Source organism: Oncorhynchus mykiss, chromosome 4 (assembly GCF_057628025.1).
Source record: "Oncorhynchus mykiss isolate SJ-2025 chromosome 4, ASM5762802v1, whole genome shotgun sequence".
NCBI classification, from domain to species: Eukaryota; Metazoa; Chordata; class Actinopteri; order Salmoniformes; family Salmonidae; genus Oncorhynchus; species Oncorhynchus mykiss.
Window position 1 is genome coordinate 42,456,487 of NC_143025.1, and position 26,152 is coordinate 42,482,638.

Here is a 26,152-nt window from a genome sequence, read left to right on the forward strand (position 1 = left end):
AGACGGGATCTTTTATCTTGGCTGACATCTTAATTAATCAGTCAGACACTGATAGAGAACCCAGGTGCCCGTACCCCTCTCCACACCTCCTCTCCTCAACCCCACCCTGGCCACACCACCTACAAGGGACTCCGCCCACACCCTACACACTCCCATCTGTGGTACCTAATTAACCCCTTCCCACATCAACCCCCCCAACAAACGAAGAGGACAGGTGCACAGACATCAACTATCATACTCTAAAATCCACCACTTACCCCACCTCTGTCCATCCCTTATGGGCATACCTCCTCAACATCTCAAAGGGACAAAGAATGGTATATCGCCCTTTTCACACAAAAACCTAAAACAACAATCCATCTCTATGACGTTTTACAATGGCAGCTATTTCATGGACTAATAGTCCCCAAGGCGTCATGGTGTATAGTGGGAGAGAGTAGACGAACAGTTGCCATACATCAGGTGTATTGTGTGTGTGTGTGTGTGTGTGTGTGTGTGTGTGTGTGTGTGTGTGTGTGTGTGTGTGTGTGTGTGTGTGTGTGTGTGTGTGTGTACAGTAGCCATACATTAGGACCTCATTAAGTACCTGGCACCTGGTGCCTACAGACTGGGGAGCAATTAGAGAGAACAGAGTAATGGGATGCCATCCTTCTCTGCCAGGCCTCAGCCAATCGATGGCCATCCTTCTCTGCCAGGCCTCAGCCAATCAACAACTTGCTTTAGCCTTTCACTGTAGTCAGGTGAGTACCCTAGAACGGATCTAGAACAACCCAATGTTTCTGTATGATAAAAGATAGATATAAAGTCCTATAGCAATAGGGAGAAAGAGATACCACTTTTCTTTCCTCTTCTTAGAGAAAACAACCATTGGTTTACAGGGACTAAGGGTGGTAGGAAAAAGGAAAACTTGAACAACAAAAAAGAGCTTATCGACCCCTTCCACCCCCCTCCCCCGGTAGGTTGTCAGTTGTCAGGATGGCAGTGGCGTGGCCCTGCCTATTGCCACACCGACAGGAATGCATTTGCCGGTCATGTAGAGCTCTGTCAGAGAGGCGATCACCCGCACCGCCTGGCTGTCAACCAGCCAGCTCTAGCTCTCACCCTGTGTGTGACGGGTGGGTGTATGTAGTGTGTCGGTGTAGGCCGGGGGGTATTGTTCGCTGTCAGAGTGCAGCTCACTACCGTCTCTATGGGCTGTGTGCTGGCATCCCCAAGAGGTTCCTCCCTTCTTCCTCTTACACCTCCACTCTGACAGGTCCCTATGGATGGATTGATGGATGGATGGAGGAATGGACGGACGGGGAAGTGGAGGAGAAAAGGGACCCAATTATCCCGGGCTGTGGTGTCGTTTAAATCAGGCGTTCTGACCCCTGAACCCTGGCTGTCGTGCGTCTCTGGCCCTGGCGGTGTGGTGAGGCTTGCGGTACACATTAGCCTGGGTAAAATGTACTGCAGCCCTGCTTCAAGCTGTCTCTCAAGGCCATTAAGAGGCCAGAAATCTTCCAGAGAAGGGCTGGAGAGAGAGAGAGACAGACAGTCGGTCTAACCCCCAGATCATTCCATTTACAGAGCATTACTGTCGCCTCACTCGACTTAACAGACGGCAGGCCACTTTACTGATAAAGAACACAACAATTAGTTTACAGATAATTTACTGTAATTTCTAACCGTCGGAGAACAGTGGACATGACTGGGACAAATGGCTTTAAAAATAAACGCTTCAGAAGGAAGGGCAGTTGTAATGATTCGATTTTTTTACGAGATTTTCCCGAGCAGAGAAAGAGAGAGGGCTGCTACCTTGGTAAAGAGGCGTATGTGTAATCTATTAAAGTGGTGGCAGGGACAGGAGTACGGTTTCATTTGTCATCCATTTATCAACACTCGTCTTCCGTCTAACATTCATTGGAGGTAAAAATCCAAATGGTGATTTCAGTTTGTTGTGTCAGATGCCGTAAAAGGGAATTTCTATGAATATTAAAAGCACTATGGTGTCAAATGCCCGACAATACATTGTTTTATGGCATTGTCGATCATTTTGGTGAAAATGAAGAGTACTTACTGTATTTATCTTGTGCCAGAGGCCCACTACGCACCACAGATCATCATCTCATACTATACTCATAAGGAAATAATGACAATAATAAACAATCGCATATCACAACAAAGTTACATTAAAAAAAACTTTATTATTAAGATAAGGTAGGATTAACAACAACAACATGCGTTTACCACAACAGAACATAAAAAGATATTGCACTGGCTTTACTCTAGCAATCTTTTTTTTTTTACCCTTTTGAACCCTCACTCCTCTCCTTCACACTTTTCAGCTTCAAACACACTGTACACACAAAGGATCACACACGCCCATTAAAATACTGGCCGAGAAAACCCCCCAGAAGTCCAGTCCGTAGTATAGAGTCAATTGTATTTTCTACCTTCAGTTCAGTTGAGTGGCATTGGTCTCTACCCACTGACGGTGGACAGCCCTGACACTGCTATGGGCTTTGCCACACTGCGGATACAGTAAAAAACACATCCTGGATGGATCTCCGTCTTTTAGAGATCTAGTTAGGTTAAAACACTGTGAGGTCCAGGGTGGAGGTTACACACAGGGTTAACAGAGAGAGGGAGTGCCCCTATGGCGGGTGGTTACCGTGGCTTCGGGCTCTGGGGGAGGCCTAGTTGAAAATTGGAGGCGACGGTCCCAGGCTAGGCGTAGGCAGTGTTTTGTTTGGCTGAATTTGCTGTGTGTGTATGTGTGTGTGTGTGTGCTAGGAGCATGGGGCAGCACACAGCCCTGGGCTAGAGATTAATGACTCCACCAGGGAAACTGACACTTGACTTGACTATCAGACAGATGGCCGGACGATCATCATCACACATGGGACTGTGTGTGTGTGTGTGTGTGTGTGTGTGTGTGTGTGTGTGTGTGTGTGTGTGTGTGTGTGTGTGTGTGTGTGTGTGTGTGATACAACATTAAGTGTTTGCTGTCAGGGGATGGTGAGGCTGGCGCCGGGCGGTGGAGGATGGCACTCATATTGATCAGAGAGAATAGCAGCTGTCCATGTAGCAATAACGACAGGACCACCTGCAGAGCCTACCAGATGGGAGGATGCCTGGGTAATATGCAAGTGGTTAAATCATAGCGCTAAGCTTGGCCGATATGTCCCTGTGACAAATGACAGCAGGTAGCTCTCTGTGAGGCCTATACCTCACCAACTAATCTACCTATCTCACCTCGATCCTTCTGCACGAGAGGAGACAACTATTCGCACTGCAGGTGATTTAGGACGTTGCCAAAATGGCACCCCATTCCCCATATAGTGCACTACTTTTGACCAGGGCCCAACCTTTAAACATGACGTGCTGTTCCTCCACATTAACATTGTCTGTGGTACATCAGTGGTTAGGTTTACATTACAATGTGCATGTAAAGACCAGGACAAGCTCGTCACCCTGGTATAATCCGGGGAAACTTTAGCATGTGGAAAGGCTGTCGGCTTTGATAATGATCACTCTCTGTTACAGGGGTGGATTGCAAGTGGCACGGAGGACTCCGGATGAGAAAGATAGAAGAACAACATGTAAACATATTACACAGATTGGAAGCCACAGTCAGTCAGTCAACGGGGTTGTCTGTCTGTCTGGGGTTAGGTATTTGACAGCACAGACCTCTACAGTATCTCTTAGGACACCGGACAGATATCGTCCTGTCTCACCCTCAGTCATCCCAGAGCCGCTCTCTGCAACATCTCCAACAGCAACGTAAACTTTGCAGGACACACTGTGGACCGACACGCATAGGAGGGAGATTTGAACTCGCACACCAAAAATAATTTCGATGTACGATGTAGGTAGTCACATGGCCATAGTTTTGCACCGTGAAAGCATCCCCTCTTTGCACACTAACAGACACACTCACAAACACTCACACACAGAGCAGTGGCACACAAGATCATAGGGGTGTTCAGCTCACTGATTGGTCGACATTGTCGTGGCTGACCTAAAAGCCAGGGATCTGATTGGCCCTTTTTTATTTAGTTTCCATTTGACAGAGATAAAAAGGGTTGTGCAAAGCCCACCCCCCTACTGGCCCGTCCCGACCCTATAGGCCAACTGAGACATCAGTCGAGCATCAGGCCTATCAGGGACAGGCAGTACTAACAGGTAACTAACAAAGTCTACCCTAACTAAAACACACACAAAAACAGACCTTTAAATATTCGTATATATACATCTGACAGCCAGACGACAATACATACTCTTGCACGCATATAGAAAGTAAAGTCTGCTAGCTTTACAGGACAAGAGGCGTAACACAGAGAACACAGCGAGTTGGTCCAGATACAAAGTCAAATCAACACCTTTAGTGGCTGATAAAAACAGAGTGCGCAGGGGCTAGAAATAAAGATAATGGTCCATGGATGTGGAAAACCACTGGTTGTCATAATACAGTTTATAGGTAGCTGGTGTGCCTGCTGTAGTACTTTTGACTGGCCCGTAAACAGACCTGTGAGCTGACTTCCTTGCCTCGGTTACCGAGGAGTCTGGGTAATCGAGCTTCTGCCTGGTACACAAACCCAAATCTCTTTTACTAGATCCGACGGTACCTCATCTTTAACCACTTGACTCTGATCTCATCACCGCGTCGGTCTGTGTGGTTGACCAAACAAGATGCGATCAAATCAGACCAGGGACCAGATCGACCAGTTGTCCCCAGGGCAGTCTGTGACCGGATCACCGGGAACCTCCCCACCTCACCTGTAGTCCATCCTATGTAAAGGCTGTGATATGAACATCCTACTTTTCCTTTATCATTTAAAAAACATGTCCCTTGAGTCAGGGGGTGTGGATTTGGTGAGGCTATCATGCAGCTACAAGGTGAATGGCTAGGCTAGGTATCCTAGCCACCACGACACATGCTCACACCCACATAGCGCTCTATTCGGGTACACTTGGCGGGTCCAGCTATAGTCATGGAAGGGCCAGTGGAGCGGATGGGGAAGGAGTTTACCGTGGAGCGCTATGATATACAACACAAAAACACCGCTTTAGGAGACATTGACAGCCGCTTCATTAATAGTGTGTTACACAGGGACGAGAGGGTTCTCTAGCCAGCCTGCAGTATTATACTGTTAGAGAGACAGAGTGCAGCGTTAGGCCACGAGGGAGTAATAATAATAATACACAATGTAATTTGCCTTTTTGTAAACTGCTGAGTGTGTAAACGTGAGCAATGCAGATGGTTTCATTAACAGACTGTTCTGTATTTTACACTGATAGCGAAGCACACGCTACTTTTATTGCTGAGATACACCCTTTTCAGTCACGGACGACTGGAGACACACGCAGGCAGGCAGGCAGGGTGGAGTGGTGGGGTGGGGTGGGGTGCCATTTTGTTTATAAGGCACGACCTGATCTATTGGCCAGCTAAGAACACACGTCGGACTACTGGAACTACAAGGGGAAAGGTAACGAGGCAGTTTACTAGAAAAAAACATTAGTGCGGGCGTTTGTTAATCCTTCCCTGTGGATCAGTGAACTAACACGGTTTATTTCTAGCCCCCCCCCCCCCCCCCCCCTGTGTTTCTTTGCAGGGAGAAACAAACACAGACTGATTTCACAGGAACATTAATCCATGTCTGAATGATAAAACACAGAATAAGAAGAACAAGAGAGGCACGGCGAGCCTGGATGCCTCTGGGACATACACAGTCAGGGCAAAGATCTATCCCCAATCTCACTCTCTCTCTCGCTCTCTCTTTCTCGCTCTTGCTCTCCCTCATAATGATTTGTGTGTTGCAAAAAGTTTTGAATAAATTATTATTCTCTTCCAAACATGCAGTTGTTTGTGGATTTAAGATTAAAATCTCGTGACAGCAGTCTGTATTGTCATGGGTGTTTTGTGAGTCTTGTTTTCTGCTACGTCTTCTTGCTGCTGGTTTTGTCCTGTGGGGTGGAGGCTGCGGAGGCAGGGTTGGGTCTCTGTGGGGCAGCTGGGTCTGGCCTCTTGCGCTGCTCCGAGGCTGCAGTAGGGGTCTGGGTGTGTGTGTTGGTGGGCCCCTGCCTTGGTGCAGTAACAGCTGTAATGGCTGGAGTCTCCCTACTGCCTCGTAACCCCACCAATGGCCTCTCTGGGTGGGCCTGGGGCCCCGGGGCACAGTCTTTAGGAGGGGAGGCCCTCTGTGGAGGGGGAGGGGGGGCTGGCTCAGTTTTGTAAGAGGGCTGCCGGGAGGGAGACTGGGAGGACAGGCGGGGCGGTGGCTGAGGGGCAGGGTGTCTAAAGGGGGAGGGGGAGAGGGGTGTGGTGGTGGTAGTGGTAAGGGGTGAGTCGGGTGTGGCCTTGGGGTGAGGGGGGTCGGAGGGTTTCTGGTTCTGGTCTTTGGCCCTCTCAAAAGCCTCCTTGGCCCCAGGGATAGTGAGTTTGACGGGGACCAGGAAGCTCTTAGCCACAGTGGCTAGCTGGGACACAACCTTATCCACCCCACTCTCTGACCCTGACACTTGGGCTGGGGGGCTGGGGATGGCGTAGGCTGGGGTGGCGTAGGCTGCAGCGGCGGCGGCAGCAGCAGCCTGCCTCCGGTTGTCGGCCTCCTTTTTCTCCTTGGTGATGCCTGGGGAAGAGATGGGTGTGTGGGCTATGTATCTGCCATCTATGGATCCAGTGGGGCTGGATCTGGGGGCCTCCAGGCCAGAGTCTCTCTCCTCACTCCATAACCCAGGACTACTGCTCTTCCCTCTGGGCTCAGGTAGCTTGGGGCTCCTCCATTCCTGATGTGAAGATGGAGCAGCAGGCTTCAGGAAGGTGTCCTTACTGATGGAGATGAAAGCACTGCCGGGTGTGGCGAAGGTGCTGGACAGGGGGCTCTGGGTGAACTTGGAGCTGGCGTCTGGAGCCTTCCCCTCTCTCCTCCCACAGTCATCTGAGGAGGCTGAGCCGCTGTCTTTCCCTCCCAGCGAAGGAGCACTCTGAGTGGGCTTGTGTTCGGGGATTGTGGAGGGTATGGTGGCTCTGCTGGGCAGCAGGGTGGAGGAGGGGGACAGACACAGGGAGGGGAGGGTGCCCCCGGGTCCAGTGCGGGGGGCGGTGGCCATGACGGAGGTGGGGCGGAGCAGCGGCGGGGTGAAAGTACAGGTGTTCCTGCCCCTCCCGTCCTGGCTGTCCTCCGACCCCTCGTCTGTCTCGTCCTCTGAAGAGTCCACCTCGTGGATAGCATCCTGCTTCTGCAGTGACTCCCTCCTCTCAGCCCGGTCCTGTCTAATGGCTGACAGCTTGTCCTTCAGCTTGCTCTTCCCGGGGGCCAGCCCCAGGGACCCGGCTGCCGGTCCGACGTCCCCCTCCTGACGCCCCAGCTTCCTGCTGGAGGAGGGGTGTTTCTGCAGGCTGCCCTTCTCCACGGGGCCCCCGCGACCCCCCACCCCTGTCCCCACCCCCAGCACCCCCTCTCTCTCCCCAGCGGACTCCTGCAGGCTCTGCAGACTGGGGTCTCTCTGAAGCATCTCCTTCTTAAACTCCTGGTGGGAGATGTCCAGGCTGTGTTTACGTCCTGTCACCGCTACAGGCAGCTTCTTGTCACTTCCGGCCCCCGACGCAGAGGGAGAGGAGGAGGAGGAGGAGGAGGAGGAGAGGGAGGAGGCTAGCTTCTCGGTGGATTGTACTCGTTTGAGGAGTGGGGAGCGGGGGGGTTCAGTGCTCTTGGGCCTGGAGATATGCCTGACCAGAGGAGGGGAGGAGTGGAGTTTCACGGGGAAAGACTGGCCCATAGAGGAGGAGCCCACAGCATGGCTGGGCAGGGGGGAGGGAGAACGTTGGGGGGAGGTGCTCTGCAGGGTGGGGGAGGGGGTGCGGGCCAGGGGGGATAGGGGGATGTTGCCGGCTGACTTGCGTCGAGGGGAACGGTACTGGCGCTGGAGCTTGGGGGCGAGGCCATGGAGGGAGCTGGGCCGGATGTGACCGGAGCTGGCTGGGGAGTTTGGAACACTGGAGCTGGGAGAGCTGCTCTGAGACGAGTTTCCCCCTACTGAGAAAACACAACACACACAGTCAGACCTTTACGCAGTTATAATCATCACCTTTTATGACCTTTTCAAGACCTTGTGCAAGGTTTGTGTTTGTGGCCCCGTGTGTGTGTATCTTACCAGAGTGTGCAGAGTCAGGCGTGGAGCGGTAGCCAGGTGTAGGTGACCTGGGGGACAGGTGTGTGGGGGACCCTGGTCCACTCTCTCCAGAAGACAGGGAGCGGTTGAGAGAGGATAGACTACGGCTGGTGTGGAGCAAAGACGCCTGCTTGGTGATCTTCCTGAACAGAGAGTTCCTCTTCTTGCCGCTGCTAATGGAAACACACACGCACACAGCTGAAGAGTTTAAAAGACACAAACAAACAATCCATTTAACAGAATTTATGTTCCGTCTACCTTGACTTCTGAGAGGAACGGTGCATGGGAAGTGTGTGAGATCACTCAGCTAAGAGACCAACCTTTCCTGGCCTCCATCTTTGGTCTTGGTCTTTTTGTTGCGACGCGCCATCTTGGATTTGGAGCTGGTCTTGCGGGCGGGGCCTACCTTGATGGAGGTGTTCTCAAAGGGCGTGGCTGAGACGGACACCTTACCACCACTCTGAGGGTAAGACACAACACGTATAAGATAGGAGCTAGAGTGTGTGTGTGTGTGTGTGTGTGTGTGTGTGTGTGTGTGTGTGTGTGCGCGCACCTTGAGGATGAGCTCCACCACCTCAGTATGGACCAGGCCGTGGACAGCCTCCCCGTTCACATGAGTGATGAGGTCTCCTTCTCTCAGCCCTGCATCATGGGCAGGACCACCCTCCTCCACATGCTGAGAGAGGGAGAGAGGGAGAGAGAGGGAGAGAGAGAGAGATGGAGGGAGAGAAAAATGGAAAGAGAGAGAGGCAGAGAGATTGAAAATATACAATATATCACTGGCAACTCACTGGTAACTCTGTCTTTGAATCGGATGAAGAACCGGATAACCAGTAGTGTAAAATCTCTTTTAGTTTAAGGCAATAAGCGTAAAGCAGCCAGTGTTGTTTGGGCCTACTACTCACCCAGACTATGTGATGTACGGTGTAGATATCCGTGTCTCCCATGTACACCCTGATGGCCCGCAGGGTGAAGCCGTACTTCTTGCCCGCCCGGTGGATGATGATGGGGGGTTTGATGTTGACTACGGCCGGCGAAAGGTCTCTACTGGGGGAGGAGTCTCTGGATGAGGGATTGGAGGAGAGGGAGTGGGGTGACATGGGGCTGGCCAATGGGGAGGCTCCATGGTGGTCTAATGAGAGGGGAGAGGAGATTTGATAGGGAGAGCAGACCAGTAGTAAATAGAGTATATACATACACACCTGTATTATATTACCAACAGTTTTACCTCAAGTTCTGAATGCTAAGGCCAAGAACCAATAACCTCAAAACAGAAAGAAATGCAAACAGAAACACTCACACGAAAAAAAGTACCCACACCACACACACACGCGCCCACACCACACACACACTAATTATCCCTCCCCACACACACCCCCATGTGTACCTGGAGGGATCATGAGTGAGAGCGTAGTTGCAGAGGCAGACTTGATGACCTTGTTGAGGGGTCTGGACTGGGTGTGTTTGTCCGTGTCTCCAGACAACAGTCTGTGGCGGGCCCTCCGAACTGCCAGGTCACTGATGGCCTTAGGGGTAGAGGTAGAGCTGTCTGCTCCCGACACTGTACCACGCTCCCACACATCTCCTGAACTACCCACTATGGAGAGAGAGGGGCGAGGAAGGGCGGAAAAGAATAGAGAGGTAAATATAGAGAAAACAGAGTACCAGGTATATAGCAACAAAAAAATAGAAGTGCACCTATAAATCAGTGTTCAATATGTAAATATATTGCAGAGTATATTTATTTGGACAGTGAAGCAAAAATGTGGCTCCATACCTCAGCATTTTGGATTTGAGATCAAATTTTTCCTGAGGTGACAGTTCAGAATGCCACTTTTTTATTTGTGGCCCTGTGTGGCTCAGTTGGTAGCGCATGGCACTTGCAATGCCAGGAATGTGGGTTTGATTCCTGGAACCACACACATGTCAAATGTATGCAGGCATGCCTGTCAGTTGCTTTGGATGAAATAATCTGCTAAATAAAATATATTCTAACTAGTGGTCCATTATGCCTTGCAACTCATTGGGATGGCAGTTTGTTTTCGGTTACACTGAGTGTACAAAACATTAGAAACACCTTCCTAATATTGAGTTGCACCCCCTTTTGCCTTCAGAACAGCCTCTATTCATCGGGGAATGGACTGTACAAGGTGTCGAAAGCCTTCCACAGGGATGCTGTCCCATGTTGACTCCAATGCTTCCCACGGTTGTGTCAAGTTGGCTGGATGTCCTTTGGGTGGTGGACCATTCGTGATACACATGGGAAACTGTTGAACGGGGGAAAATCCAGCAGCATTGCAGTTCTTTACACACTCAAAACAATACACCTGGCATCTACTACCATACCCCATTCAAAGGTACGTACATATTTTGTCTTTCCCATTCACCCGCTGGATGGCACACAGACACAATCCATATCTCAATTGTTTCTATGCTTAAAAATCCTTATTTAACCTGTCTCCTCCCCTTCATCTACACTGATTGAAGTGGATTTAACAAGTGACAACAATAAGGGATCATATCTTTCACCTGGATTCACCTGGTCAGTCTATGTCATGGAAAGTGTTCCTAATGTTTTGTACACTCAGTGTATTTTGCCAAATAGTAACTGAATAATGACTGGAGTAATTTTATTTCTAAAGCTTCATTTGAACGGGATACGTTTTACTAGGGGAGGTCGGGTAGAGTAATTATGTGCATGAGCACAAAACACCACATCTGTAATTTTAGTCACGTGAGAATCTGTCATGTCAGTCATTTTCACATGGCGGGAGAGTAATAATTCCAGACAGAATAACCTACTGTTTTTTGGCAAACTCCAAGGTCCTCTGATAATATTGATCCAGTGAGAACTGACATTGCTGTGTTTTGAGGGGTATTACAGTGTTTAACAGGTGCTGGTCACAGTTTGGGGAAGAACATTTTTACCAGCATGTGCAAATGTGCAACCAGAAGGGAAAAAAAAACTCTAGACCACCTTTACTCCACACACAGTACACACAGTACAAAGCTCTCCCTTGCCCTCCATTTGGCAAATCTGACCATAATTCTATCTTCCTGATTCCTGATTACAAGCAAAAAACGAAATCAGGGAGCACCAGTGACTCGGTCAATAAGGAAGTGGTCAGATTACGCAGATGCTAAACTACCGGACTGTTTTGCTAGCACAGACTGGAATATGTTCCGGGATTCTTCTGATCGCATTGAGGAGTACACCACATCAGTCACTGGCTTCATGAATAAGTGCATCGATGACCTCATCCCCACAGTGACCGTACGTACATACCCCAACCAGAAGCCATGGATTAGAGGCAACATCCGCACTGAGCTAAAGGGTAGAGCTGACGCTTTCAAGGAGCGGGACTCTAATCTGGACGCTTATAAGAAATCCACCCTATGCTCTCCGACAAACCAAACAGGCAAAGTGTCAATACAGGGCTAAGATTGAATCGTACTACACCGGCTCCGACGCTCGTCGGATGTGGTAGGACTTGCAAATTATTACAGACGACAGGAAAGGGAAGAAGAGCCGCAAGCCTACCAGATGAGCTAAATAACGTCTATGTTCGCTTCGAGGCAAGCAACACTGAAGCACACATGAGAGCATCAGCTGTTCCCGACTACTGTGTGATCACACTCTCCATAGCCGATGTGAGTAAGACCTTTAAACAGGTCAACATTCACAAGGCCGCGTGGCCAGACAGATTACCAGGACGTGCACTCCGAGCATGTGCTGACTAACTGGCAAGCGTCTTCACTGACATTTTCAACCTGTCAACCTGACCGAGTCTGTAATACCAACATGTTTCAAGCAGACCACCATAGTCCCTGTGCCCAATAACACTAAGGTAATCTGCCTAAATGACTACCGACCGGTAGCACTCACATCTGCAGCCATGAAGTGCTTTGAAAGGCAGGTCATAGCTCACATCAACACCATTGTCCCAGAGACCCTAGACCCACTACAATTTGCATACCGCCCCAACAGATCCACAGATGATGCAATCTCTATTGCACTCCACACTGCCCTTTCCCACCTGTACAAAAGGAACACCTACGTGAGTATGCTATATATAGACTACAGCACAGCGTTCAACACCATAGTGCCCTCAAAGCTCATAAATAAGCTATGGACCCTGGGACTAAACACCTCCCTCTGCAACTGGATCCTGGACTACCTGACGGGCCGCCCCCAGGTGGTAAGGGTAGGTAACAACACATCTGCCACGCTGATCCGCAACACGGAAATCCTCTCAGGGTTGCGTGCTCAGTCCCCTCCTGTACTCCCTGTTCACCCATGACTGCATGGCCAGGCACGACTCCAACATCATCATTTAGTTTGCCGATGACACAACATCCTGATCACCGACAACGATGAGACAGCCTATAGGGAGGTGGTCATAGACCTGGTCGTGTGGTGCCAGGATAACAACCTGATCAATGTGATCAATACAAAAGGAGATAACTGTGGACTACAAGAAAATGAGGACAGAGCACGCCCCCATTCTTATCGACGGGGCTGTAGTGGAGCAGGTTGAGAGCTTCAAGTTCCTTGGTGTTCACATCACCAACAAACTATCATGGTCCAAACACACCAAGACAGTCGTGAAGAGGGCACAACAAAGCCTATTCCCCCTCAGGTGACTGAAAAGATTTGTCATGGGTCCTCAGATCCTCAAAAAGCTATACAGCTGCACCATCGAGAGTATCCTGACGGGTTGCATCACTGCCTGGTATGGAAACTGCTCGGCCTCTGACCACAAGGCACTATAGAGGGTAGTGTGTACGGCCCAGTAAATCACTGGTACCAAGCTTCCCGCCTTCCAGGACCTCTATACCAGGCTTCTACCCCGAAGCCATAAGACTCCTGATCAGCCAATCGAATGGCTACCCAGACTATTTGCAATGCCCCCCCCCCACCCAGACCCCCCCACCCCCTCTTTTACACTGCTGCTACTCTCTGGTTATTATCTCTGCATAGTCACTTTAACTCTACTTACATGTACATATTACTTCAATTACCTCAACTAACTAGTGCCCCCGCACATTGACTATGTACCGGTACCCCCTGTATATAGCCTCACTACTGTTATTTTACTGCTGCTCTTCAACTATTTGTTATTTATTTTTTTACTTAACACTTATTAAAACTGCATTGTTGGTTAAGGGCTTGTAAGTAAGCATTTCGCTGTTGTATTTGGCGCATTTGACAAATAGAAATGTATTTGATTTGAACACGGGAACAATGATGCTTAAAACAAAGTGCTATGCACATAGCCTACAGATGAATGATCTGTCAACTTTCTCAGTGCCCATTTCTCTTTTAAAAGGTTAAGTGGCTGATATTGCGCCAATGAATTGATCAATTCAAAAAAATACGTCAGTTAATGAATGAATGAATGAATGAATGGTTCTTATTGACAATATTAGGCCACAAGTTGAAATGTCTTCAAGCCTAGAACAGACTCCAAATCAAATCAAACTTTATTGATCACATGCACATATTTAGCAGATGTTACTGCGGGTGTAGCAATAACGGTACATTTTGAATGAGAAGATAAAAATAATTAGACGGGGGCAGTTTGGTAAAACGAATCCTGTCCGGATCATCCTCTGGAGAAACAGACATGCCCGGTTAATAATGACATAACCTGTGTGAATAGGACTTAAGTGAGTAGATAAGATGTTTCGGAACACTTTTGAATGAATCCTGATAATGCCATGCTTTAAAAAAAAATCATGAATGAATCATGAATAATGATAAGTGAGATGCAGTTGAGAGTATACAAACTAAAAATGTTTTGGGGGGGCATGACCTTTGTGCCTCTGTAATACTCATTCGTCATGATTCACGACTCATTCGTGATTATCCATAATCATGGTAGCATCCACATGATTGTAGAAGAGCATCTTAAATAAGAATTTTAAATAAGACATCTGTCTTATCTCTCCCCCTCCCATAAAAAGATGAATGCACTAAATGTAGTCGCATCTGCTGAATGACTAAAATGGCAAATGTAGAAGTGTTCAGAAACATCTTCTATTCTTAATTACAATAAAAGTGACTCCAAAATGGCACAATTTATTATTCACCATTCAGTTTCTATTGTGAAAAATATAATCCAAAACACAACCAAAACATTGACATTTGAATCATTTATCAGATGCTCTTATCCAGAACGACTTACAACGCATTCATCTTAAGACAGCTTGGTTAAGCCAACCACACACATCACAGTCGTAGTAAGTACATTTTTCCTCAATAGAGTAGCCATCAGCAAAGTCAGTGCTAGTAGGGAAAAAATGTTTTCTGTTTAGTGTTCAGCACCTGACAGGACTGTTTCGGTTTCATTTCTCACTTTGTTATTTTGTTCTAGTGTTCAGTGTAAATAAAAATCATGAACACTTACCACGCTGCGCTATGGTCCGATCCTTCATGCAACGACAACCGTTACAATTGTCATATTTTATACTAATACAATTGCTCAGAGAAAGAGATTCTGTTTAACAAGTAATCATCTTTTTATCAAAAAGGTAGGGGTCAAAATGTACACCCCTGTTTTCAATACCATTCAATGCCTCACCTTGCAAGGATAACGACAATGAGCCTTTTTCTATAATGTTAGAGAACACATTGGGAGGGATCCTCCATACAGAATCCGTTGTCTGCGCTTATGGACTGCCCTCATAGATTCAAACCACTGGTTTTCAATGAGATTCAAGTCCGGAGACTGAGATGTCCATTGCAAAATAGATTTTGTGGCCAATTAACAATTTCTTTGTGGATCCAGATATGTGCTTGTGGTTACTGTCTTGCTTTTGGCACTTGATCCCTGAATCCACTTGTTTAACAAGCCACGCCTAATTCTCTCATTCTGAAATGAAAACATTAGTTCACAGATAGTAGTTAGTTCGTTAACTAGTTAACATTTCACACAGATTGCCAGGGTTCATTAAGCAACTAACGCATTATAACTTGAAGAACGGCAAGGAGACAAGTGGATTCAGGGATCAAGTGTAGCTGGAGCTGGGCCTGGCTTAAGCTGGATGCCAGTAGAGGGGAAAGAAATGCCACACATTCCCCCTCTTTCAACACAGTGGATAAAAAGGGGTATGCCAGGCTCTCTGCCTGAAAGAGATCAGTTATGCCAACAAAGTGTATCATGCTCTGCTGGCACATTGTAGAACGGATGTCCACAGGCAGAAAGTGTACAATGTAATAATGTGCAGTGTAGCCCAAATATATTGCTTTTGTTGTGTTGAACTTGACAGTGACATTTTTGTGTGAGTGAGGGGGGGGGGGGGGGTCATTTATTTTTTTACTCAGTAAAAGTTATTTTTGCACACATGTAGCTTTGTGCACTTGATCAATGTCTACTATAATGACCACTATATAATAGAGCAAAAGTAGAATGCCTGTTTGTTTCATTCTATTTCTACTTTTAAGATGTTTTTTTTCTCCAAATGCAACATGTGTGTGGTCACAAGCATTCTATTATGAAGGCTGTCATGGCTAACTGCAATATTAGTGTATTGTTTTTTTCTCAAGACTTGAGTGTCATTTGCAGTAAAGTCTAGGCAACAAATAACATTGGATTGCTTTCCTTACATTTTTTTTAGCTGCAAGTTAGGTTCACATTAACCACTTTTTTATTTTACACACAGATCATGTAGATCCTATTCTGAAAATGAACCACATACTGTAGAGGCAAAAACACGAGTTCACAGATAGTAGTTAGTTCGTTAACTAGTTAACATTTCACACAGATTGCCAGGGTCCATGAAGCAACTCACGCGTTATAACTTGAAGAATGGCAATGAGTCGTACACCAGTTAATACTATAGCGAATTGGTAAGGTCACTTAGCTCATCTGATGTTGTAACATTAGCTAGCTAGCTGTCTGACTTTATTAGCCAGCTAATTTTCAAACAATAAACTCAATTATTTGATCAGCTAAGTTGGCTAATGTTGCCCAACATTTCTCTGGCTAGCTAACGAATAACGTTAATTCGATCCAGCTACTATAGCAAGATACTTAACAATGCTAACATGATTGATTTGTTGCACCACACTTTCTCCCTCACCTCAAACTTTCCAAATGCCCCCCCCCCCCCCCTAGTTTGCATCCCTGGTCATGTGAATGTAATCAAAGCAGACACCCATCTATAGAGTGAGTATATTGTTTAGCCAGTACTGACGTGTGAGTGTGGCTCTGCTGAGCTGGCTGGTGATGGACCCAGGTGTGGTGGGGGACTCGACCAGTTTCAGCTCTCTCTCTATTGGGAGCTCTGGGATGGAGAGGGGCAGCTCCTCACTGCGGGGTCCCCTGACTCCCCCGGGGGTCTGGCTGAGCAGGCTGGGGCTCTTACGACTGGGGGCAAACCCTCCTTCCTCCTCCGAGGAGATGGCGAAGCGTGGCATTTCGATGATGGCGGAGCAGCAGCGTCTACGCACCGCCAGAGGAGGGCTGGAGTCACTCTCAGTGTGGGACGACTCAGAGACGGACAGACGCTTACGCAGGCTGTGGGAGGGAGACACAGGAGAGGGATGTTACAAATGCAGAACAACTAAGTTTATCGAATATAATGTTTATCAAAAGGTTGTGTCAACTACCCTAACTAAGTAAAGTGCTAGGGATTTATAATCTATAAGGCTACAGTTCTGTTGTTGGTGATATTTCTCATTCTTACTCATATTTTTTAAACTGCATCGTTGGTTAGGGGCTTGTAAGTAAGCATTTCACTGTAAGGTCGACACCTGTTGTATTCGGTGCATGTGACTTATAAAATTGGATTTAATTTGATGCAAGACACAGACACCTCCTACAGTGGAAGACTTAAATAATTAGTATCAACGATAGTAAATTAGGCTTATAAAATTGGATTTAATTTGATGCAAGACACAGACACCTCCTACAGTGGAAGACTTAAATAATTAGTATCAACGATAGTAAATTAGGCTTTGGTTTGCTGGCCTCAGAAGAGCCCCTATACTCACATCTCAGGTGACCCCACCAGCCAGGAGCGGTCTCTGGACTTGAGCCCACTGAGGCTGTCGATGCGCTCTCCTCCCTCCTCACTGAGGCTGCGCTTGGTGGGTGGGGGGGCACGCTTCTCCTCATGGAGGGAGAGACGCTCCATACTGCTGTACACCTACACAGTTTTAATTACATTGAGTACACAGAGTGATTACATTTGCAGCAGTGGCAGTTGTGTGTGAATGTTTGTATGTGTATGTGCGAGCGTGGTTTACCTTGCTGAAGCGGGGCGAGCAGGAGGAGAACTGGCGCATCTCTACGTGATCGTCATCGTTAGTGTCGTCCTCATCTTCAGAGTCCATGTGGTGGTACCTGTCTGAACGGGCTGGAGAGAGAGAGAGAGAGAGAGAGAGAGAGAGAGAGAGAGAATTAGAAGAGGAAAACAAGATTTAGTTACATGACAAACTCATTTTCATGACACAGTACCCGGAGACTGGAAGATAGAATAAGCGTGTGTAGAGCAGTTATGAAGGGTAAGCTCTATGTTGAAGTACAGCGACTGTTTAAACTGTATTCTATTATTTCAATGACTATGGAGTGTGAGTAAAGGAATAGCAGGGTAGGTTCAGGGTGTTAGTATAGGTACGTCTACAGTGCCTTTGGAAAGTATTCAGACCCATTGACTTTTTCCACAGTTTTGTTACGTCACAGCCTTATTCTAAAATTTAGTCAAGTTTTTCAAAAACAAAAACATTACATTAATTTAATCCATTTCAGAAAATAAGGCTGTAAAGTAACAAAATGTGGAAAAGGGGAAGGGGTCTGAATACTTTCCAAATGCACTGTATATCATGTAGAATAGGTGTGACTTACTGTCAAAGTAGCTGGTGTCTTCCTCTGACTCCAGCTGAGGGATGAACTCTGCCTTCTGTCTCAGCAGACTGTTCCAGTCCAGGTCATAGAAGAACCGGTGTTGCTTCACCTCGAATGCACTGCCTGTACCCAGCCTCTCCAGAGGGTTCTGTCTGAGGAGTTTACAGATGAGGTCCTGGGCATCGTTAGGAAGAGCCTCCTCCTCCTCTGGCCATATGATCTCATCTACAGAGACGGAGAGCAGAAACTGTAGTCAGATGCATTTTTCCCCACATCTGTTCAGAAAACACAGCAATCACTTTTCTCTTTTTTTTCTGTCCTTTTTTTCTCCGTTAGAAATGCAGACTCCTGTGTTTAATGGGCTCCTGTTATCTCTGGTGCTCACCACTGATGACCTGTCCAAAGAGCTCCTCTGGCGTGTCTCCAAAGAAAGGGGCACAGCCCACCAGGAACTCATAGAGGATGACCCCCATGGCCCACCAGTCTACTGGCTTCCCATAGCCCTGTCTCAGGATCACCTCTGGGGCTATGTACTCTGGTGTACCACACACCTGGTAACACACACACGGGGGGGAAGGGTCAAGTGTAGGCAAGGAGAAAACTGAAAACAGCACGCGTGCCTTGGAGGCTGCTGCTTTATATACATCGACTTGAAATCACTGGCCACTTTAATAATGGAACACTAGTCACTTTAATAATGGAACACTAGTCACTTTAATAACGTTTACATATTTTGCATTACTCACCTCATATGTTTATACTGTATTATATTATATTCTACTGTATTTTAGTCTATGCCGCTCCGACATTGCTCATCCAAATATTTATATAATCTTAATTCCATTCCTTTACTTTAGATGTGTGTGTATTGTTGTGAAATTGTTTGATACTAATTGTTAGATATTACTGCACTGTTGGAGCTAGAAACACAAGCATTTTGCTACACCCGCAATAACATCTACTAGACGTGTGTATGTGACCAATACAATTTGATTTGATACACTCTTAACGGCACAATGTTGCATTCGTTCTCATACCTGTACACATCGTCATACACTTCTGTCATACACATTGTTATACATAAAGGAAGATTGAGTGACCAGTGGCAGAGTTAGGGTGTTATGTGTTGGGGCGCCAGAGGTGTCTCTCTCTGTACCTGTTTATCCAGGAACTCCCTGGTATCCTTCTCTATGTGTCCTTCATACAGGTTAGTGGTTAGGCTCATCAGACCGATCTTAGACAGGCCAAAGTCTGTCAGCTTGATGTGGCCCATCGAAGTGATCAGAAGACTGCAGGAAGGAAGTAGGGAAGGAGAGAGAAAGAGAGAGAGAGAGAGAGATGGAAGCATTGTGAGATGGTGAATAGCGCTTACAGCGGGTGAATTGCTGAAGCCCATGAAGTATCAGAATGAAGTTGCAAGACAGATACAGCCTTCTTGTGTGTGTGTTACTTGTCCGGTTTGAGGTCTCTGTGTACGATGCCATAGTTGTGGAGGTACTCCAGTGCCAGCACGGTCTCAGCGAAGTACATGCGTGCCATGTCCACAGGCAGAGCCCCAATGTTCTTCAGCAGGGTGGCACAGTCACCACCTGCGGAGGGCAGAGGCAACGACAGTCAGTACACATGCACCCCCACTCACAAGCATGCGGTTGGAAGAAACGGTGTCAGTGTGTACACAATGTGTAAGGAAGAAGGGGACCGCTTCCCGATTCTACTAATTAGCTGCTCATCAGGGCCTTGATCAGCTGGATGAGGTGTGTTTGGAGCAAAAGCCTGCACAACTAGTAGCTCTCGAGGGAAAGGGTTGGCCAGCCCTGATGTATGTCAACTGTGTGTATGATCAGCTGTTACTTTCGACATACTCCATGACCGTACAGAGGAGTCCATTGTTGTTTGTTTGCTTGCTTGTGTGTTTAAATGAGCCGTATGATCAGCCCTTACCCTCCACATACTCCATGACCATACAGAGGTGTCTGCGTGTCTCGAAGGAGCAGAACATGGAGACCACAAAGGGGTTCTCAGCAAAGGTCAGGATGTCTCTCTCTACAAAGGCCTGCTGGATCTGGTTCCTTAGGATTAGGTTCTGCTTGTTGATCTTCTTCATGGCAAAACGCTGACGCGTCTCCTTGTGACGCACCAGAAACACAGCACTGCAGAGAGAAATGGTTGTGGGAGAGAGGAGGGGAGGGAAGAAGAGGGAGAGAGGGGGGAGGGAGAGAGAGAGCACAAAAGAGAGAGAGAGAGAGAGAGAGAGAGGGAAAGAGAGACAGGGGTTAGAGAAATGGAGAGAGAGGGGTGAGAGAGAGATAGAGAAGGGGAAGAGAAGATAAATAATTAAAGGGTATCATGATCATTATCGTCATTGTCATGGGCTAACACACCCATGGGGACGCTTCAGTCTTAATCTACTGTCTTATAAAGGTACAAGCCTGCCTCTGGCTGTCTGCCTTTACCCGTAAGCCCCGTTGCTAATGAGCTTGATGTTCTCAAAGTCCTCCTCCCGTGGGGCCTTGGTTTTAGGGGGAGCTACAACAGGTACCGTGGCCCCTCGACTATCCACAGAGTCGTCTGTCTCTGGCGTGTCTGGGTTCCCACTGTCGTAGCTGCTCAGCTGGGCCATCTCCTCCAGGGGATCTCTGGTGAGACCCAGCTGGCTGATGATGTAGCGGGGGATGTCTGACTTGATGCCCTGGCCCTCCTTGGCATGGCCCTCTGCTGCCTCCAACAGGTGGTAGAACTCCTCCGGGTCAAACTCCTGTACACCAGGGAGAGACCGAAGGGGGAGGGGAGAGGGAGGGAAAGGAGAGGGTGGATTAGAGAAGAAGGTGTTGTAATCTGCCAAAGTCATGCAGCCAATGCAATACAGGTTGGGATGTGTGTGTTTGTTTGTTTGTTTGTTGGTTGTGGCTCACTGGCTCAACCACAGCACAAATCATGAGCGCATAATCAACAGGAGGTAATGAGAATGTACTGCAAAATAATCCACAACAGCACTGTACTGTATAGTATGTGAACACTCCTTTATTTCCTTGTCATCTGACAAAGACTTTCTAATAATAATAATACATGTAATTGTATAGCACTTTTCCTTACAGAGTTATCTCAAAGCTTCACTGAGGAAAAAAAAATATATATACAATAAAAACAACATACATTTTGAATCAAAGCATGTAAATTAGCAATATTGGGCAAGGTGCTAAATACATTTTATATTGGGACTAGGACTGAAAAAGAATAGTCTGTAGAAGTGGGTTTTAAGGCCCATTTTAAAAGCTCTGAGTGATGGAGCGTCTCTTTAGCGAATATTCCACTCCTTGTAATTGCCAAAGAGACTGGCCTTTCTGTCATCTTCAAATGTGAACATTCTATCATCAATGAGCTACAGAGGAGTTGATCCTGATTCGATAACCCTCACAGCTATCCTCCAATCACAGCGATTATCCAAATATTGGAATTCCATAACTTTTTTTCTCTCCACAGAACACGTTGGTATGCGGTTGCTAAGCAAAGTGTTTTGTTTGTCCAGACAAAACCAATCTGTCCAAAGCTGCTAGCGCACATCTAAATTCTCAAACTAAATACAGAGCTACTGCAATTCTAACCACAAAACCTCTTTGCTTTGATTTTAAGCCTCAAAATACAACAACTTGCCTAGCTAACAGCTAAATGTTTTTTTTATTTTTTACTTTGTTATAATTTAATTATATTTTAGAGGCTCACCATGTTGTCATGGAAAATATTAATGCTATTTCCAACAACTGATGAGCAACTCCGCCGTAAATCCAGCTGTATATTGAATGTTGAGATTGCCGAAAGGCAGTCTCTTTGGCAATGTCATGGAGTGGAAAGGAATGGAATGTTAGCTAAAAAGACCGGTACCAGACTAGATCTCAGATGGTCAGGGAGAGCATTCCATAGGCGAGGGGTTAGGTAGCAGAAGGGTCGGTCCCCGATAGTTCGGAGACGTGTTTCAGTAGGGAGTGGCTGGAGAGGAGAGTGTGAGGTGGCTGATGTAGGTGAGGCTCATTCCATTCAAGGCTTTAACCAGTTAGAGCTCTAGGGGCGCTATTTCATTTTTGGATAAAAAACGTTCCCGTTTTAAGCGCGATATTTTGTCACGAAAAGATGCTCGACTATGCATATTCTTGACAGTTTTGGAAAGAAAACACTCTGAAGTTTCAGAATCTGCAAAGATTTTGTCTGTAAGTGCCCCAGAACTCATTCTACAGGCGAAACCAAGATGATGCATCACCCAGGAATTAGCAGAATTTCTGAAGCTCTGTTTTCCATTCTCTCCTTATATGGCTGTGATTGCGCAAGGAATGAGCCTACACTTTCTGTCGTTCGCCCAAGGTCTTAGCAGCATTGTGACGTATTTGTAGGCATATCATTGGAAGATTGGCCATAAGAGACTACATTTTCCAGAGGTCCGCCCGGTGTCCTTTGTCTAAATTTGTGCGTAATCTTCAGGTGCAGGCATTTTCTCCTGGGATTCAGGAGAGAAAGCATGTTTCCAAGAACGATGTATCAATGAAGAGATATGTGAAAAACACCTTGAGGATTGATTCTAAACAACGTTTGCCATGTTTTCAGTCGATATTATGGAGTTAATTTGGAAAAAAGTTTGCGTTTTGAGGACTGAATTTATGGATTTTTTTTGGTAGCCAAATGTGATGTATAAAACGGAGCTATTTCTAATACACAAGGAATCTTTTTGGAAAAACTGAGCATCTGCTATCTAACTGAGAGTATCCTCATTGAAAACATCAGAAGTTCTTCAAAGGTAAATGATTTTATTTGAAGGCTTTTATGTTTTTGTTAATGTTGCGTGCTGGATGCTAACGCTAATGCTAACGCTAAATGCTAACGCGAAATGCTAACTCTAGCTAGCTACTTTTACACAAATGATTGTTTTCCTATGGTTGAGAAGCATATTTTGAAAATCTGAGATGACAGTGTTGTTTACAAAAGGCTAAGCTTGAGAGATGGCATATTTATTTCATTTCATTTGCGATTTTCATAAATAGTTAACGTTGTGTTATGCTAATGAGCTTGCTGATAGATTTACACAATCCTGGATACAGGGGTTTTTTCATAGCTAAACGTGACGCAGAAAACGGAGCGATTTGTCCTAAACAAATAATCTTTCAGGAAAAACTGAACATTTGCTATCTGAGAGTCTCCTCAATGAAAACATCTGAAGTTCTTCAAAGGTAAATGATTTTTTTGAATGCTTTTCTGTTTTTTTGTGTAAATGTTGCCAGCTGAATGCTAATGCTAAATGCTACGTTAGCCATCAATACTGTTACACAAATGATTGTTTTGCAATGGTTGAGAAGCATATTTTGAAAATCTGAGATGACAGTGTTGTTAACAAAAGGCTAAGCTTGAGAGCTAGCATATTTATTTCATTTCATTTGCGATTTTCATGAATAGTTAACGTTGCGTTATGGTAATGAGCTTGAGTCTGTATTCACGAACCCGGATCCGGGATGGGGAGATCAGAAAGGTTAAATAAAAGCATTGGAATTTTTAGGTCGATCCTGTAGTTGACCGGTAGCCAGTGGAGTTGAGCCAGGATCAGGGTGATGTGGTCAGACTTCTTGGTCCTGGTCAGGACCCTGGCAGCACTGTTCTGGATTAGTCGGAGCCTCTGTAGCGATTTGGCTGGGAGGCAGAGGTTTCCAGCACTGGTGACCTGCTTGGTTTTCCCAATAAGCATAGCCTCAGTATTGCTACTGTTCAACTGGAGGAAAATCTCATTAATCTATGCCCTGATGTCCTTTAGGGAGCTGCTGAGTTTTGCTAGGGCAGAGATGGAGTCCAGTTTTGTGTTAATGTAGACCTGGGTATCGTTAGCGTAGTAGTGGAAGTTGATGTTGTAATCTTGGAGGATTTAGCAGAGGGAGCATGTAAATTAAAAACAGGACAGGCCCCAGCACTGACCCCTGTGGGACACCGCATGTGACTGCAGACTCCTCCGATCTGGACTTGCCGATATGTATTCTACCACCCAGTGTACCCCCACCACCACCTCTCTCCAAGCTGTGTGTATGTCCATTTGTAAAAACCCATCTTGTGTGTTGTCACAGGATCGGCTGCATGTGATTAGTCAAAAATACAGACGTGAGCAACGTGGCAGCCTCTCCCTCTCTCCACCCCCCTTTCTGTCATTCCCTCTCTACCTCCCAGCTCCAGAGAGAGTGATGAGGTGGAGGGATGGTTCCAGCTGCTTAGCCATGGAGGAGGAGGAGGGGGTGATGAAGCACCGGATAGGCCACCCCACTGCCCTCTCCCTAGCTGGGCAGAGAGCAGCCGCATGCTTGGGCTGCTTGAGAAATGGAGCTGGGTGGCTGGATGGATGGGAGGGAGCTCCTATGGGTGATACATAAAGTATGTGCTGTAGGCTGTTGCACGTGCAGTGCATCTGCCTCTGAGGACAGATGACAATAATAATAATGGTTGAGTTGCCACACGATTAGGAGTAAATGGCTAGGTGGCTTATTAACCATAGGGAGAAAATGACTGTCTTTTGCAAATAGGAACCCATTTATGAGAAAAATAAGAAAATGTATTTTTTGTGTCATCTTAAAAACCGAGACATAGACATTCATCGTCTATCTCCCTCCGGTAAGCACTTAGGTGTGAGATGTTCATTCATTTGAAGGAAGCATTGTTGGGAAAACACCTCCGATAATTCCCAGTCTCCCCCCTCTCGTTCCTCTTACCAGACATTCCAGCAGGCGTGCTGGCCGAGCGATGACGATCATCAGCTTCCTCACCAGCTGGGTCACAAATGTGACTTCCACACTCTCAGAGCGCTCGTGAGCCTAGACACAGAGAGGAGAGAAGAAGAGTTAGAAAGTACACTGGTAGTATGAAACCATCAGTACTACTTGCAGCAATAGGCAGTCACCTCAGAGGTACATTGGGGAAAGATAGAATGGTGTTAGTCTATACATGATCAGAAAGATAGTTTATACACAATCAGTAGTATATAATCAATTCTACATCAACCAGACTTGATTTTTCGTATAAAAACAGCTTCACCTATCTGTCAATTTTCATAGATGACACAGGAAAGAAGATGAAAAGATACATGCAGTCGATACACTCCATTATTTGGGTGGGTCTAATGCTGAATGTTGATTGGTTAAAACCGCATTCCAGCCGGTGTCTATTCCACAAGTTAACACTGGCTAAATCTATGACGTTAAAATGCCTATTTACTCTGTTCCATCTGACTGTTCAATCCACTGTCTCATCAACCCAGCCAGGCAATTTATAAACTTGATCTCCACAATAAAAAGCATCTAGACATTATCTCACATTTCTTTTAGACCAACATTTAGTTTTCAAAAGCGGATATTTGTATAAACCTTGCTGTCTGTCTCTCCGACATTTGCAACATTGTTTCAATATTCATATTCGATCTCCTGCTGTCCCATAGTATGGAACTTGTCGTTAGACAAACACAGTCAGAGTTTCATGAATCAGCTGGCACCATTTTTATGGATATATACAAAGAAATGTCAATTGAAAAAAGGTCAAATGAAATGAAGTGCAGCTGGTTAGCAGTCTTTCCAGCTTCAGTTTGAAAATATTGTGTCAGATGTGTTGTTGGCTAGCTCCTCTGAACAACAGTGTCCTGATGAGAGAGCACATTCTCTATGCCAGGCGAAATCACGCCTCATTAGCTCACTGTTATGGATGTGTCCAAATCAATGTCATTGGAAAACAGCCTAAACAAATGGAAATGCCATCACAATGTTGTTATTCTGGCTGCAATGTTTGACGTGACTGTAAGTTAGCCATAGTTGGCTGGCTAGCAAGCAAGAGATAAGAACGTTGCCAGTCAGTATGGCAATAGAACATTTAGAACAAACTACTGGGTCGCGTCCATAGGTACCAGAACAAAAAGACAGAACGATTGGGTCGGGTCTCTGGTGTAATGCTCGTCGTTAAATGAAGACCAAGGTGCAGCGTGGTAGGCGTACATTTTCTTTTCATTTTAAATGTTCCACCAAAACCAATAAACAACTCAACAAACGTAAAGCTAGGAGTGCAAACGCATGCAACAACCAAAGACAAGATACCACAACAGAAGGTGGGAAAAAGGGCTGCCTAAGTGTGATCCCCAATCA

General features: G+C 46.4%; 1 protein-coding gene and 1 long non-coding RNA gene across 9 annotated transcripts in view; one reads left to right on the plus strand and one right to left on the minus strand.

The window, feature by feature from the left end:
* Positions 1-2,166: 2,166 nt before the first annotated feature.
* mast2 (microtubule associated serine/threonine kinase 2) overlaps positions 2,167-26,152 on the minus strand; it is a 164,947-nt gene continuing 140,961 nt past the window's right edge. For 6 of the 8 annotated variants that reach the window (XM_036969242.2, XM_036969239.2, XM_036969241.2 and 3 more), the window contains 16 exons: positions 24,737-24,838; positions 20,462-20,763; positions 19,950-20,158; positions 19,459-19,597; positions 19,165-19,297; positions 18,394-18,559; positions 18,009-18,233; positions 17,411-17,520; positions 17,156-17,310; positions 16,357-16,679; positions 9,545-9,754; positions 9,063-9,289; positions 8,711-8,833; positions 8,478-8,617; positions 8,140-8,330; positions 2,167-8,021 (listed from right to left, as the gene is read on the minus strand). In XM_036969242.2, coding sequence (XP_036825137.2) covers positions 5,923-8,021; positions 8,140-8,330; positions 8,478-8,617; positions 8,711-8,833; positions 9,063-9,289; positions 9,545-9,754; positions 16,357-16,679; positions 17,156-17,310; positions 17,411-17,520; positions 18,009-18,233; positions 18,394-18,559; positions 19,165-19,297; positions 19,459-19,597; positions 19,950-20,158; positions 20,462-20,763; positions 24,737-24,838 — 4,854 coding nt within the window. In that variant the 3' untranslated portion in view covers positions 2,167-5,922. The remainder of the gene's footprint in view (positions 8,022-8,139; positions 8,331-8,477; positions 8,618-8,710; positions 8,834-9,062; positions 9,290-9,544; positions 9,755-16,356; positions 16,680-17,155; positions 17,311-17,410; positions 17,521-18,008; positions 18,234-18,393; positions 18,560-19,164; positions 19,298-19,458; positions 19,598-19,949; positions 20,159-20,461; positions 20,764-24,736; positions 24,839-26,152) is intronic. The other 2 variants (XM_090232065.1, XM_090232064.1) reach the window with 1 other exon arrangement.
* Positions 22,658-26,152, plus strand: part of LOC149984020 (uncharacterized) — a 468,468-nt gene continuing 464,973 nt past the window's right edge. The window contains exons 1-2 of the long non-coding RNA XR_016495282.1: positions 22,658-22,791; positions 23,160-23,221. This is a non-coding gene — a long non-coding RNA (uncharacterized LOC149984020). The remainder of the gene's footprint in view (positions 22,792-23,159; positions 23,222-26,152) is intronic.